This window comes from Macaca fascicularis, chromosome 14 (genome assembly GCF_037993035.2).
Source record: "Macaca fascicularis isolate 582-1 chromosome 14, T2T-MFA8v1.1".
NCBI lineage: Eukaryota > Metazoa > Chordata > Mammalia > Primates > Cercopithecidae > Macaca > Macaca fascicularis.
In genome coordinates, this window is record NC_088388.1 from 107,660,642 (window position 1) to 107,677,119 (window position 16,478).

The window sequence follows — 16,478 nt, forward strand, 5'->3', positions numbered from 1 at the left end:
TTTGAAAACATCAATATTTAAATGTATTTGCTCAGTACCAATTTGGCATGACTTTTTGTTGTAAACATTTTATATTTTAAATCATTTTTATTAAAAAAAATACACCTAATGACTTTGGAATGTGATATAGAGTTCTTGTGACTAAAATTTGAATTTTCCACTATTTTATATTAACAATTTGATTTATATAGCAAACAAAATGACTTTTATGAAGAATTTTGTTTTGTTCTCTGAGTATTCCCTGTTCTTACTTCTTGGATATGAGGCCTTATTTTCCTATTATTGGCGGGGGGGGGGGGGAATATGATTTTTCCTTGAACCTCATAAAATTGTAGTTAGAACAGAACCCAGTGACAAAAGACAGATTAAAAAGAGCAAAATGAACAAGTTTATTAATGTGTGCAGTGTACATCACATGAGAGTAACTTTAATGGAAAGTAACTCAAAGCAGTGGCTGAGAACTCTGGCTTATATAACAGCTTCAACAAAGGACAATGCACTTGTAGAGAAATGACAGGAAAAAGGAAAACAGTTTTGGGCTTCCAAATGTGGGAAACCGTGGAAGGTAAATGTATGCAAAGAAACTAATGGAGTAAGATTAGTTTGCAGATTCCTCTGGTGCTGTCTCTGGGCTGCTATGACAACTAGAATTGTTTCCAGTAAAGGGCAATTTATATCCTCTGTTTAAGCAAAGTGGGAGGATAGGAAGAGCTCTTCCTGTGTTTGTTGCTTCTTAATTGTCTTTAGCTAAAAAATAATTTTTTATCAAAGAGGCATATTTTGGGGTTACATATTCTGTTTTGTTTTTTCCACTATAAAAAGCTACGTAAAACAAGTGTAGAATCTACTGAACTATTATTAGGCATATATCCTCATACCTATCACCTAGGTCAAGAAATAGAACTGTGCCTTCCATTCCATAATTCTTTGAGCATTTCTTTATTTTCTGGCACTTCAAGATATTCCAGCTTATCTTGTACTTTCTTTGTGTCAGCCCTGGAATTAGCTGTTTCTTCAAAGAGCTCTAGATCATTTGAGTGGAAAAAAATGGTCTTTATAAACTGAGATCCGGGCAATGATTGTGCTCATCACTACCATTATTATCTTGCTAAATCAGATAATCTTTTAAAAAAGTTTTAAAGTACTGAAAGAATGTAATGATCTTTTCAGAGTTTTTGAGACATGCAATTTGAATAATTATGATGATAAACTGTTGCAAACTTACAAATAGAAACTAAGCGATGGATAATATTAGATGGGGTATCAATGTATGATGAACTACAAGTATTACTTTTTTTTTTTTTTTTGAGATGGAGTCTCTTGTCGCCCAGGCTGGAGTGCAATGGTGCGATCTCGGCTCACTGCAACCTCCACTTCTCGGGTTCAAGCGATTTTCTTGCCTCAGCCTCCTGTGTAGCTAGGATTACAGGCACGTGCCATCACACGTGGCTAATTTTTGTATTTTTAGTAGAGACGGGGTTTCACTATGTTGGCCAGGCTGGTGGTCTTGAACTCCTGACCTCAGGTGATCCACCTGCCTTCGCCTCCCAAAGTGCTGGGATTACAAGCATAACTCACTACGCCTGGCCAAATATTACATTTTCTCCCTAAATTTTAGTATGGACTCTCCCTCCGCTACTGGAGTATTGCCTCTATTTGTATTAATAGCAGTAGTTACCAGGCACATTTCCAAATTTTTTTTTTTTAAGTTCTTTAGGATCTTTGTGAATATTGGTTGGCAGTGGAGAATATAGAGTCTTAAAACGTGTTAAAACATATTTAATGTCCTCAGTATCACAATTGGAAGCCTATCTAGGAGTCATTTCTACAGAAAACAAGGTATTGGAGCAACTAAGCATAGAAACCATCATAAAGCTGTCATTTTAAGTGATCAATATATTAACTATTTTCATCACAAATTATTAAATCCTAATGACTTTGGAATGTGATATTGAGTTCTTGTGACTAAAATTTGCATTTTCCACTATTTTATGTTAACAATTTGATTTATGTAACACACAAAATGACTTCTATGAAGAATTTTGTTTTGTTCTCTGAGTATTCCCTGTTCTTATTTCTTGGATATGAGGCTTTATTTTGCTAAGAATATTGATAACGATTTTTTTGAAGGCTTATTTTGCTTTCTGCATTATTTACTAGTTTTGGCTTAAAACTTTTAAGTTAAAGGATTTCCTAAAATATTTGTTGGTCTTTGGTTATTCTCTTGCATTTAAGAATAAGGCTGATTAGAAATGAGTGAATGGAGGGCTTATTAACTGATAAGTTTCACTAAAGAGCAAGGGGGTGGTTAGTGACTTGCCATTTATTTGACAACTGCCAAAATGTCTTTTTTCTTTTACTCTTTTTTTTTTTTTTTTTTTTTGAGACAGAGTCTGGCTCTGTCACCCAGGCTGGAGTGCAGTGGCAGTATCAGGACTCACTGCGGCCTTGACTTCTGTAGGCTCAGGTGATCTTCCTGCCTCGGCCCCCTAGTTTCTGGGACTAAGGTGTGTGCCACCGAGCTTCGCTAATTTTTTTGAATTTTGGTACCGACAAGGTCTCACTATGTTGCCCAGGCTGGTCTTGAACTTCCAGGCTCAAGCAATCCTCCCACCTTGGCCTTGGAAAGTGCTGATATTATAGCTGTGAGCCACCATGCCTGCTTCCTAGAGGTTATTATATTGAGATCTTTCTCTTGGGCATTCAGTTTTCCTAGAGTTGAACCTTCCAGTTTCTTGCCTGGGGTGCATACATGCCTGATTCCTACAGTTTTAGGAAAAAAGTGAGTTATAGCTGAGGACCTTATTGTTCTGTGAGTATGCATATGTGGTATACATATGTAGTAAAGTACGCATTACATAAAATTTATCACTTTAGCCATTTGTAAGTATACAATTCAGTTGCATTAAATACATTCTCATTGTTGTGCAACCAATTGGCAGAACTCTTTTCATCTTGCCAAACTGGAACTCTGTACTGATTAAACAGTAACCCCCGCATTGGCCTCTCCCTGAGTCCCTGGCAACCACCATTTTACTTTCTCTATCATTTTGACAACTCTAAGTACCTCACGTAAATAGAACCATATATAGTATTTGTCCTTTTGTGACTGGCTTATTTCACTTAGCTTAATATTCTTAAGGTTTATCCACGTTGTGGCATGTGTCAGAAATTCCTTCTTTTTGAAGGCTGAATAATATTCCATTTTATGTATTTATTATGTTTTGTTTACTCATTTATCAGTTGACAGACACTTGGGCTGCTTCCATCTTTTAGCGATTGTGAATAGTGCTGTGGTGAACACGGTGTGCAAATATCTGAGACCCTGCTTTCTTTTATTTTGGCTACACACACCCAGAAGTGAAAATGCTGGTGTAGAGTTCTGTTTTTAATTTTTTGAGGATGTATATATACTTTTATATAATCGCTCCTTATTGAGCTTTACTGTCTACCACATCTAGTGTCCCTGAGTGTGGAAATTCACTAGTTCACCTCCTGTCCTCACTCCCTTCCGGTAAGCCATGCCCTGTTTGGAGGATGGACATAGAGTTGAGAGTAGTGATCTGGATATGTGGGGTTGGAAAGGGAATTTGAGGGCCCAAAATTCTGCCTGTGAACTTTGAACTCAATTTTCCAATTTCCTTTGCCACAACTGAGCTCTCCCACCCCATCTGGTGTTTTCCTGGAGGCTGTAGGTAAATGTGTCAAAAAAACTCAATTCATTGAAAGCCAGTTCACTTAAATGGCCAACTTGCAATAACTTTTCTATTACCTCCTTTTTTTTTTTTTTGATGGAGTTTCACTCTTTGGCCCAGGCTGTAGTGAAGTGGGGTGATCCTGGCTCACTATAACCTCCGCCCCAGGGTTCAAGCGATTCTCCTGCCTCAGTCTCCAGAGCAGCTGGGATTATAGGTGTGTGCCACGATGCCTGGCTAATTTTTATATTTTTAGTAGAGACAAGGTTTCACCATATTGGCCAGGCTAGTCTCGAACTCCTGACCTCAGGTGATCCACTCATCTCGACCTCCCAAATTGCTGGAATTACAGGTGTGAGCCACTGTGCCCGGCCTCTATTACCTACTTCTTTACGTTAGTTATCATTTTGTCTCCATAATAGCATTTTAAGGTAAATTCAGTTTGATTCCGTTCCAGTTTCCTTGCTGTTGCAGCTAGAGTCTGAGGGGTCCAGAGGAAAAGGAAAACCTAGAGGGGCATTAGAAGAATGTAGAATATTTATTTTTATTCCTGAGGAAGTACAAACGCCGTGGATGGAAATCAGAGGTTATTAGCTGTTTACTTTTGGGCAAATCTTTTGACTCGTTGGTCCGAAATGTGCAAAACGAGGGTCAAAATTTTCATTCAGTTTGTACGTGGGTACACACACACTCAGGAACGCTTCGCAAAGTTGAACCTGGAGTAAATGTGTGAACACCCCTTAAAGGGTCAGCGTATGACGTCACCATAGTAACAACAACAGTGCGCATGCGTCTTTTTAAAGAGCCTGCGTGCTCCCGGCGTCGCTCAGTCCGCCCCGTTTTCCCCAGACTGCTCCTCCCTGCAGGAGCCAATTCGCCAGTCACAACCCTCCTTTTCATTGACGTCGTTGGCGCGTGCCCCGGTTTCAAAAGCTCGGGGGCGGGCTTTTGGGTTCGCGCATGCGCCTCTGTGCATTTTCCCCATGCTGTTTCCGCGATCCTGGTCCTAGGTGTCTCGTGTCTGCGGGTGAACCGAGATTTTGCCGCCACCGCCGCAATGGGGAAAACTGCCGACTCTCCGGGTTCGGGAGCCCGACCCGACCCGGTGCGGAGCTTCAATCGCTGGAAGAAAAAACACAGCCACAGGCAGAACAAAAAGAAGCAGTTGAGGAAGCAACTGAAGAAACCCGAATGGCAAGTCGAGCGCGAGGGTATCAGCCGCCTCATGCAGAACTATGACAAGGTGAGGCCGGCGCTGGGGAGGGGGCTCGGGCCGGCCAGCAGCTGGGCGGCGTGTCACTGCGGCGAGGGGTTGCAGAATGGAGGCGGCGGATCTGTCACCGGGACCCTGCCGGGAATGGGAGGTCACGCCGGGTGCCACAGCTCAAACCTCTGCACCGTCCTGGCCACTCTTCTGCTTGCCACACTGTTCCTAAAAAAATGATAGAAATGCGGCGGTACCTAAGGGTAGGGAGACTAATCCTGTAATAGCTACAGTCATATCCATAGTAATAATACTGATGACAATAATGGTAATAATGACACCTGCATTTTAAAGCAGTCACCATGTGCTTACAGTAATTGTTTGACTTGATCTGAGGTATGGATATTAATAATCCTACTTAATAGGTAGGAGAATTGAGGTTCTAAGAGGAATGAAACTTGTCCGAATCTCTCACGCTTAGTAGGTGGTGTGGAATTGGAAGCTAGATCCATGTCTTTCTAATCCCAAAGCCTTTGCTTTTAACCATGAAGCCAGACTGCATGCCTCAACATCATCTATGCTCCTTCCTGTGCCCACCTCATTTCTCCACAGGCTTCATGTCCGTATCCAAGAATTGGCCTAGAAAAGCTGGATCACTGGTATGTTTCTGTCACATATCATCCTCATATTGTAGCTGTTGTTCCCAGATGAGTATACCTGTAACGATCACTTTGACCTCCTGACTTCTTCCCCAAACTCCAGGCTCCACAGGTCTGTCAATTCCTTTTTTCCCTTTCTCTAAATCCCATGTTTGTTGGCCTTCACCCACATCATTCAGCTTCTCAGCCCCTTTCTAGTGCAGTACAATCAGGGATTTAATAGATGGAACATTCTTGGAATTAAAGTTGCCATTGTAACAAATTACCGCAAACTTGGTGGCTTAAAACAACAGAGATCTTGAGGTCAGGAGTTCGAGACCAGCCTGACCAACATGGTGAAACCCCGTCTCTACTAAAAATACAAAAAAATTAGCCAGGCGTAGTGGCAGGCGCCTGTAATCCTAGCTACTCAGGAGGCTGAGGCAAGAGAATCGCTTGAACCCGAGAAGTGGAGGTTGCAGTGAGCTGAGATCGCGCCATTACACTCCAGCTGGGGTGACATGAGTGAGACTCTGTCTCAAAACCAAAAAAAAACAAAACCCAACAACAACAGAGACTTACTGTATCACAGTTCCAGAGGCCACACATCTGAAGTCAGTTTCACTGGGCCAAAATCAGGGTGTCAGCTGGGACATGCTCCCTCCAGAGGTTCTAGGGGAGACTCTGTTTCTTGCCTCTTGTAGTTTCTGGTGGATGCTGGCATTCCTTGGCTTGTGGCTGCATAATTCCAGTCTCTGCCTTCTCCTGTGTCAGTCTACCTGTGTTCCTCTGTTATAAGGACGCTTGTGATTGCGTTTAGGGCCTACACACATAATCCAGGATAATCACCCCATCTCAAGATCTTTAATCACATCTGAAAAGTCACTTTTGCCATATAAGGTAACATTCATACCTTCCAGAGGTTAATACATGGACATAAATTGGGATCATTTTTAGCCTATCATATCCTAGCTCCACCATCTCAGCAGACCATAGAGCTAGAAACCTAGGAGCAGTCTTAGGTACTTCTCTCTTACCTACTCTTATAACCAGTCCGTCACACTGGTGATTTGTTCTGCTTAAATTTTTCAAATGCTGCTTCATCCCTACTGCCTTGTCTTCAGCCCCCATCATCTCTTGTCTGGATTACTATAGTAAATTTTGCTTTCGACAGGGATCAGCAAGCTTTGTCTGTAAATGATAGTGAATGTTTTCAGCTTTGTAATCATAAGGGTAGAACTACTTACTCAATTGTGCCCTTGTAATACAAAAGCTGTCATAGAAATACTTAAATGAATGGGTGTTGTTTTTCAGTAAAACTTTAATTAGTGAAACAGGTGGCTGATAGGATTTGGCCCCTGGGCCTTAAACCTTTCTGATTTATCCTCTATACTTCTGCCAGAATGATTCCTTCCAAGATGAAGATCTAATCATTTTACTCCTGATTAGAACCCTTCCTTGGTTCACAGTTACTTTTAGAAAAATTGTCAAATTCAGTGTGTCAACAAGAAATACAACTCTTTAGTCTGCTGAAGAGTAAGTTATTTGTGGTCAGGCTGACCTGGTTTAAATCTCACTCTCTTCGAGTATTGGCTAGTCAGGTTTCTTCACCCCTCTAAGTCTCAGTTTCTTCTTTCAAAAAACAGAAGTTATTAGCCACCCAGAGTGTTGTAAGGCCCAAATGAGATAATGTGTATACACCAAGCGGTACATGATAGGCATATATGAAGGAACAGCTTGCAGTTTTGTGAGTTGTCCATGCTTCTTGTGCTTCTCATCCTGGTACTTGACGTTTCCACTGCGTGCAGTGAGCGGACGCGTCTGCCCACTCTAAGGACAGGTACTCCTCCTTCAAGATTTAGTGCAAACCCGTCTTCATCACCTCCCCTGGCTGAGTTAGGGCTACTGTGCATCTGTAGCATTTTGTAGAAACCTTTATGACAACATTTATCAACTGTCTGCGATGATTGGCTTCTTTAACTTTTTTTTTTTTTTGCCAGATACTTTTTTATTTAAAATATTAATGAAATAAATGATTCATACAAAATACTATGATATACATGTGACACTTAAAGGCTGATAAAACAATTATGTGCCTGTCAAATAGCTGAAGAAATAGACAACTAAATATTACAATGAAATGTTTCTTATCCCAACAAAATGGCAAACCAGCATAGGCAGCTGGATTCCTGCCTCAGCTCTGGGGAAATTTTAGAACTCAAAATAAAATTACAGACAAAATTAATGTAATAGACAAGGGGAGTACATAGGAATACGCCAGAATGCTATAGTACTTGTTAATTAGGCAAAGCAATTTAAATGGGTCTTAAGTCTATTATAAGAGCAAATGGAGAAAAATGTTATATAAACAGAATAAGAACACTAAATATATACAGTAGAAAGTATAAATGAAGAAAAGAAATGCAAGGAAAGTATAAAAAATGAAAAAATACTTTTAAATGATAGTAGTGTTAGGTCCTAAAATAATAGAAATTGCAATAAATATAAATGGATTAATCTGGCCAATTAAAGTGAGAGACTCTAAGATTTTATTTAAAATATCTAACAACATATTCTTTGCAAGAGAAAATATGAAGATATAAAAAGAAGAAAGCACATATTAACAACAACTTTGAAGTCCACACTGTGATGCCATTAATTACATCTCCTTCCCCCAGAGGTATTAATTACTCCAAATTTTGTGTCTATTATTTCAGAATTAATTTACTATTACTATGTAACAAATTATCACAAGCTTAGTGGCTTAAAACAACATACACATATTATCTCACAGTTTATGTGTGTCAGGGGTATGGGCATGGCTTAGCTGGGTCCTCTGTTCACAGCTTGACAAGGCTGCAATTAAGATTAAGATTGGCTGAGCTGTGTTCTCATCAAAGGCATAACCAGGGAAAGATCTAATTCCAGATACCATAGGTTGTTAGCAGAATTCCTCGTCATGTGGTTATAGGATTTAGGTTTCTGTTTTCTTACTGGTCATTGGCTTGGGGACACTTCCAGCTTTTGAGAGTCCTTTGCCACATAGGTTTTGCCATAGACTTACAACATCACAACATGTCAACTTACTTCGGGGTCAGTAGGAGAATGTTTCACTTCTGTCTGTGAATACAGAAGAATGACATTGCACCGCCTTTGCAATAACTTCATTAACTTTTTAAAAAAAACTCTCTTACTAGACCATGAACCTTTCAAGATCAGCAACCAGTGATGTGCTCATCTTTGCACTCCCCAGAGTCTGAAAGCACAGTGTTTGTCCTTGAGTAGGTGCTCAGTCAGTGTTTAGATGTTGTTTGCTGTAAGACTAGACCTTTCCCAGGCAGCTTTGCTCTGGTTGGCAGCATTGGATTATTCTTTTTTTGTTTCTTGTTTCAGTAGTAATTGTGAACATTCATCAAACTTATGCGTGCTGGCTTTCCGTATACTAACCACAAATAACCCTGTGAAATTGTTCCCATTATACAGGTGAGACAACTTTAAGGCACAGCAAGGTTAAATGATTTGTGTAAGGTTAAACAGCTGAGAAGTGAAAAAGGCGTTCTAACCCAGGTCGTCTGATACCAGTGCAGCAAACCACTATGCTTTACTGTGTTGCATTTATTTAAATCCCATTTATTTCACTGTTGAAGGAGCAGCTTTCCCCCCAACTAAGCATTGTTCTGTTTTACTTCTTTAATTTTAGAAATATTTTCTCAAGATTTGGTTGAGAAATAAATGCAGTGTGAAATCAATTGTCAAGGTTAGCAATACTAGGATATAATTATTTGAATAGCAGGTTTATCATTCTCTAGGTAACCAAGGTGCAGGCCTTCACTCTGTGGCTCCTCCGGTGGTAGCATTGTACATAAAACTTACTACATGGCCATGGTACACAGGTGGTGCTCAGTAGCCTCACTGGTGAACTACTGAACAATTTGATTCTGAAACCTTTTGAAACAATTTGACAGGCACTTGTCTAGGCGGGTGTGAGTATATAGGTAAAAAATACATGCCCAAGTCCCTAGGGAACCTGGGTTTGCTATAGTGTGAGGGGTTGATATAGTGTGACACATGTTATATTAGTATGTATAAAATGTTATAATCCTTTGTAACGTGTACCTCAGTGCTGTGGAGTTAGAGGATGGTGTAATTAGGGGAAGTTGAGTTATCCTGTACTGAGCTCCTGCTGGTCAGATGCATTACAAAAAACAGGCTTCCTCTGGGTATGCTACCCTTCTTCCTAGTGGTTGCAACCTCAGGCCTGGCTTGGGGAGCTGGTGTGGTCTGGATTTCAAGCCCTGCATCTTATTCGTAGCAGATTTCATTGTGCAGTGTACAAACTGTCCAGTGATTTACAGTTGCCAAGAATGGAGCTAAGCTTTTTTAAAAATCAGAGTTCATCAGATAGAAAAGATGGGCAAGGATGTTCTAGGTGGAGGGAACACGGGGAAATACAGAGAGGTGAAAATGCGTGGCATTCTTTGAGGGAGGAAATGCTCCTTGGAGTGTTGCATGCATTCCTGAGTTGGCTTCAGATGGGTTCGAGAAGGAGGTTGGACTGTGATGACATTGGAGGCTGCAGCAGGCAGTATAATGGCTTCCGAAAGTGTTCACATCCTAATACCTGGCACCTGTGAATATGTTAGATGGCAAGGGGTAATTAAGGTTGCTAATCAGCTGACCTGAAAGTAGGGTGATTATCCTGGATTGGGTGGGCCCAAGGTAATCACAGGTGTCCTTAGGTGTGGAAGAGGGAGGCAGAAGAGTCAGTGTCGGAGTGACGTGATGTGAAAAAGACTTGGAGTCTGTTGCTGACTTTAAAGACAGAAGAGGGTCACCACCTAGGAATGTGGGCAGCCTCTAGAAGCTGGAAAAGGCGGGGAAATGGACTCTCCCCTAGAGTCATCAGAAAATAAATGCAACCCTGCTGACACCTTGATTTTAGCCAAGCGAAACCCATTGTGGACTTTTGACCTCCAGAGCTCGAAGGTAATCTCTTTGCGTTGGTTTAAGCCACTGTTTGTGGTAATTTATTACAGTAACAGTAGGAACTTTATACAGAGGCCACGCTCAATCTGGAAGCCATGGGAAGTATGTTGCGGGACTCTGTATAGAGAATATATCCGAGCTGTAAAGGTTGGAGGGTAAGAGATCAGGTTGGAGACTATTGGTAGAGTCTAGGTCTTGGGTCCTTTGAGAGGCAGATGACAAAATGGGACTGGGTGAACTGGAGCTTTAAGGGTTGCAGGTGCAGGAGGGGGAATGTCTGTGAAGGCTGAGGGAGAGGGAACAGGAGGAGGGAGGGAAAGGAGAGAAGGATGGAAGGAGAAGCAGGTAGGAAGAGTCTCAGACTGCAGCACAGTTCCAAGTAAACCTTCAGCCAGTCTGATGGGGAGTCACTGATCCAAAGTTGTCCATCAGAGGAATCCCTGGGCCTGCAGTAGCACTGCTGAGCCCCGCCATTGACTAGGAGCAGCCCGGGGGGAAGCATGGCTTTTTCATGGTGAGTCTAGAGGAGGCCCAGCTGGCATTGTCAGTCATCTATACTTCTCACAGCAGGAGGGTGGTGTATTTCTAAGGGGTAGTGTGTATTGGAGGGGCTGCTGGAAAACTAGGGATTGAAGCTCAGAAATGTTGAGCTAGCTGTGTTAGTTCAGCAGCTGTTTTCACTATTGCTGGAGGACTCTTTGCACCTGGGATTCATTTAGACTAATCAGCTGTACTGTATAGAAACTGCGTTCAAATCCTGATTTTTTTTTTAATCAGAATTTTGTCTGGTGTAGTTGAGGCAGTTTGCTGTTCTTGACTGCAGTAGGTGGCGCATTCTAGGAAGTTTCAATGCTTTTTTCATCAGGCATTATTCACTTTAGCGAGAAATAGGCATTACTAGAGAGTTGTGAGAAGTATAAGAGGATGGTCAGATGTCACCCTTTTCTCCTTCTCCCCTTTCCAACTTTTCCAATAGCCGTGGGAAGCCTTTAATAAAGACCATCCCTGAAATATCTCTTCACTGAATTCAGAAGAATAGCGAGACAGATTTGTAGACTGAGTATGAGTATTATGGAGATGGAAGGGATTTTTTTCCCCCCTAAGAAAGGGATAGAGGCAAGGGGAAAAGAGTTATTTTTCTGAGGTGGAGTCTCGCTCTGTGGCCCAGGCATACAGTGGCACTGTCTCTGCTCACCGCAACCTCCGCCTCTCAGGTTCAAGCGATTCTCCTGCCTCAGTCTCCCAAGTAGCTGGGATTACAGGCGTGCACTACTGCGCCTGGCTAATTTTTGTAATTTTAGTAGAGACGTTTAAAAATTTAGAGATATTTTTAGGGTTTTGCCATGTTGGCCAGGCTGGTCTTGAACTCCTGACCCCAGGTGATCCGCCTGCCTTAGCCTCCCAAAGTGTTGGGATTACAGGTGTGAGCCACCGTGCCAGGCTGGGTTATTTTGTTTGTAGGAACCATAGCCATCTCCTGCTGTGGCTGCTATGTAGTCCTTGGAATATAACAATATCTAGAGCAGGGTCAGCAAACTCTTTTTCTGTAAAGGGCTGGATAGTCTGTGTTAGGCTTTGTGGTCCATACAGTCTCTGCAACAACTACATAGACAATAAGTAAATGAATTATTGTAGCTGTGCTCCAATAAAACTTTACTTACTAAAATAGGCAGCAAATTGGATTTGGCCTGTAGGCTGTAGTTTGCTGGGCCCTATTTTAGAACATCAGCAGAATCAAAATTTCCTTTTCTTTGTCTTCTTTTAAAGAATATGGCGCCTGAAATCCCAGCACTTTGGGAGGCCGAGGCGAGCGGATCATGAGGTCAGGAAATCAAGACCATCCTGGCTAACACGGTGAAACCCCGACTGTACTAAAAATACAAAAAAATTAGCCGGGTGTGGTGGCGGGCGCCTGTAGTCCCAGCTACTCTGGAGGCTGAGGCAGGAGAATGGCGTGAACCCGTGAGGCGGAGCTTGCAGTGAGCCAAGTTTGCGCCACTGCACTCCAGCCTGGGCGACAGAGCGAGACTCCATCTGAAAAACAAACAAACAAACAAACAAACAAGTTATATAGTTTTCTATTGTAATGCTTGATGGAAGAGTGCTGGAGAAGTTTCATTCCCTCCAGGAGGTTAACTGACTTTAGGAAGACAGATGTGCTGTGCAATGTTTTGTTTGAGGAGCTCACTTTGCCCGTACTGTGTCTCTTGCTGGGGATTGAAGAGTGTGTTGGCAGCCTGCCTCCTTCTGTAGGCATTCCATTCCCTTTGAAAACAGTTTTTTAGCTGACAATACCACGAATGCAAGGGTGGACCACACCTACTTTTAATGCCTTGTTTGGAAGATTATCTTCTAATTGAGGTTCCTTGCTGGGACAGTATGTTATTTGAGTAAACCATTCTTGTAATGCTGGTACACTGATTCTGCCTCCTTTCCAGTGATATCTGAAATGATTTGTAGGGATTAAGACAATGTTTTAATATTTGTATTTTCAGCATTTGAGGGCACATAGTAAATCCTGCTTGGGCTATGTTAAGAATCATAGAAAAGATGTGTAGATTGTAAAATGAAATACAACTGTCATCCCTTTACTGCCTAGAGTGTAATTTAAATAAATTAACCATATAAATGCAGCTTTTTCCTTTTGCAAATCATGAATAATTTGGCAGCATATTTCCAGAAATGAGCAGTAGTTCCTGCCTTCAGCATCTGTAATAAAATAATTCTCCTGCGCAGCTGAAATTCAGAAAATTGGGTTTGTGCTAATAAAGAACGTCAGTAATGAATATTTGAATAATGTAAAGTTAGAGAGCAAAATGTTACTTATTGTGGCTTCAAAGCATGACAGACATTTCCCCCGATTATTTTAAAATAATACTCCTTCAATAACCCCAAAATGAATAGTTATCAGGTTGGATTTCATAGTCCACTGATTTATGGTTAAAACTTTGAAAGGATTGTGCTAACAAGAAATATTTCTCCAACTTATTTCACTCTTTTTTCCAAATTGTGTGTATAGAACTATTTTCATTGTGATCTGTGGTTTGTAGTAATTTTGTCCTTATTTCTTAAATTGATATCCCTTGAGGGATGATAGGAAGTATATTTTCTTCCTAAAATTGATGTGGTTGATGCTTTACTATGTTCAACATTTTGGAGGTTGGGTAGTAATATGTGTGCTGTGTGTGCGTCTGTGTGTATTGGGTGACCTTTTTTTCCTTACCAATTGAAATGCTTACAAATGTATATTCGATTCAGGGATAGCCTCTTCAGGTCATATTTCCTTTCAGAAGGAATGATGGCTTTTAATTAGAAGTGATGATTGAATTCAACCCTGCATTACCAAGGATGAGCTAGGCAGTACAATGTGGAGAAAAAATGGCTGTGTTATGAAACAAATGAATTACCCAGATTCCTTTTTCTTTTTTTTCCAGATAAATGTAAATGAAATTACAAGATTTTCAGATTTTCCCTTGTCCAAAAAAACACTGAAAGGTAGGTATATGGTGATCGTGGGATGTGTTATTGGATTTCTTGGCATTTTTGATAAATGGGAGAAGATTTAGAGAGTTTAGCTTGAAAAATCTTATTTTGGCAAATTTTGATACCATGAAAATCAATGAAAATAAGCAATATTCAAGTTTTAACACTATGTTATTCTCTTTCTTTCTGGACTGATGAAAAGAAAAACGAGATTCCAGCAGCCTCTGAATAAAATGAAATCTAATTGTGTTAGTTAAAATAAGCAAGGGAACAAACCAAGACGGGACACCCTTTGTATCTGTTTGCTAGGGCTGAGATGACAAAGTATCAGACTGGGTGTCTTAACAGAGACTGATTTTCTCACAGTTCTGGAAGTTGGAAGTTGGGGATCAAGGTGTTGGCAGCATTGGTTTCCTCTTAAGGCAAAATAAGGGAAGGATTTGTTCCAGGCCTCCTTGGCTTGCGGATGGCTGCGCTCTTGCTGCCTTTTTATTTTTGGATAAATAAAAATTGTATATATTTGGCCAGGTGCGGTGGCTCATGCCTGTAATTCCAGCACTTTGGAAGGCCGAGGCGGGTGGATCACAGGGTCAGGAGTTCGAGACCATCCTGGCCAACATGGGGAAACCCATCTCTACTAAAAATACAAAAATTAGCTGGGTGTGGTGGCGGGCACCTGTAATCCCAGCTACAGGCTGAGGCAGGGGAATTGCTTGAACCTGGGAGGCAGGTTTGTGCCACTGTACTCCAGCCTGGGCGACAGAGTGAGAGACTGTCTCAAAAAAAAATTATATATATTCACAGTGTCTGACATGCTTTGAAATATGTATATTTCATATACATATACATACGTGGAATGGCTAAATCAAGCCAATTATGTATGTGCTAATATTACCTCATCCTTTTGTGGTTAGAACTCTTAAAATCTACTTAGTAATTTTTCTTTTTTCAGTATGTTGTAATTATAGCCACCATGATATATAATCTCTCTCTCTCTTTTTTTTTTGAAGACAGGGTCTTGCGCTGTCACCCAGGGTGCAGTGCAGTTGTGTGATCTTAGCTCACTGCAGCCTCAGCCTTCTGGGCTCAAGTGATCCTCCCACCTCAGCCTCATGAGTAATTGGGACCACAGGCACGTGCCACCATGCCTGGCTAATATTTAAAAATTTTTTGTAGAGATAGGGTTTTGCCATGTTGCCCAGGCTGGTCTTAAACTCCTGAGCTTTAAGCAATCTGCCTGCCTTGGCCTCCCAAAGTGCTGGGATTATAGGCGTGAGCCACCACCCCCAGCCTACGATAGATCTCTTGAACTTCTTCCTCCTAACTGAAATTTTGTATCCTATGATGAACATCTTCCCACTCTCCTTACCAGCTTCTGGTAGCTACCATTCTACCCTCTGCTCTTATGAATTTGTCTTTTTTAGATTCTACATATAAGTGAGATTATATGGTATCTTTATTGCTGTGCCTGGTTTATTTCAGTTAGCATAAGGTCCTCCAGGTTCATCCATGTTGTAAATAACAGGATTTCCTTTTTAAAGGCTGAGTCATACTCCATTTGTGTGTGTGTATGTGTGTGTGTGTATGTATATAGCATATATCACATTTTCTTTACTCATTCATGGACACTTAGGTTGATTTCATATCTTGGGTTCTGTGAATAATGCTGCAATGAGCTAGGGAGCACAAATACTTTTCAAAGTACTGGTTTTATTAATATATCCTTTGGATTATACCCAGAAGTGGAACAGGTGGATCATAGAATAACTTGTCTCCTCTTCGCTTGGTTTTCCCTCTGTGCATGTGGACTCTTCATGTCTCTGTTCAAGCTTCTTCCCATAAAGACACCGTTTATATTGGATCAGAGTCCACCCCATGAGGCTCTAACTTAATCACCTCTTTAAAGGCCCTGTCTCCAAATATAGTCATGTTCTGAGGTATGGGGCATTAGGGCTTCAACATAGGAATTTTGGGGGACACAATTCACTTAGCCTATAACACCATTCTACAGGGATTTTCTAAAGTATAATCCTTCCCTCCATGTTGCCAGGTTTGCAAGAAGCTCAGTACCGTTTGGTAACTGAGATACAGAAGCAGACCATTGGATTGGCTTTGCAAGGTAAAGATGTACTTGGAGCAGCCAAAACTGGATCTGGCAAGACTTTGGCTTTCCTTGTTCCAGTAAGTACATTGTCATTGGGTTAGACTGTCTGTTACACAATTTTATAACATTCTGTGCCCAGATGCGAATTATATAAAGAGATTTGTATGTTAGATTTCATAATAGATTGGCTAGAATGCAAGCTTCATCAAACAGGAGCCATGTGTGTCTTGTTCTCCCCATTTTCCCCAGGTCCTAGCACAGTACCTTGCATGCGGCAGGCACTCAATAACTTAATGAATGAACTATTGTGCTTTGACAAGTCATTACATTCTTGATGGAAGTGGGGTGCTCCAGTATGGCAGGTTAGA

The 16,478-nt window shown here is 41.2% G+C and overlaps 1 protein-coding gene across 5 annotated transcripts in view; it reads left to right on the forward strand.

The window, feature by feature from the left end:
• Positions 1–4,678: 4,678 nt before the first annotated feature.
• DDX10 (DEAD-box helicase 10) overlaps positions 4,679–16,478 on the forward strand; it is a 274,293-nt gene continuing 262,493 nt past the window's right edge. For 3 of the 5 annotated variants that reach the window (XR_012423678.1, XR_012423679.1, XM_005579553.4), the window contains exons 1-3: positions 4,679–4,938; positions 13,958–14,018; positions 16,057–16,187. Coding sequence is in view for 2 of the 5 variants with exons in the window: in XM_005579553.4 (XP_005579610.4) it covers positions 4,753–4,938; positions 13,958–14,018; positions 16,057–16,187 (378 nt within the window). In the remaining 3 variants the exon portion in view is untranslated. Of the gene's footprint in view, positions 4,939–10,258; positions 10,626–13,957; positions 14,019–16,056; positions 16,188–16,478 lie in introns of those variants that run through there. The other 2 variants (XR_012423680.1, XM_065528958.1) reach the window with 1 other exon arrangement.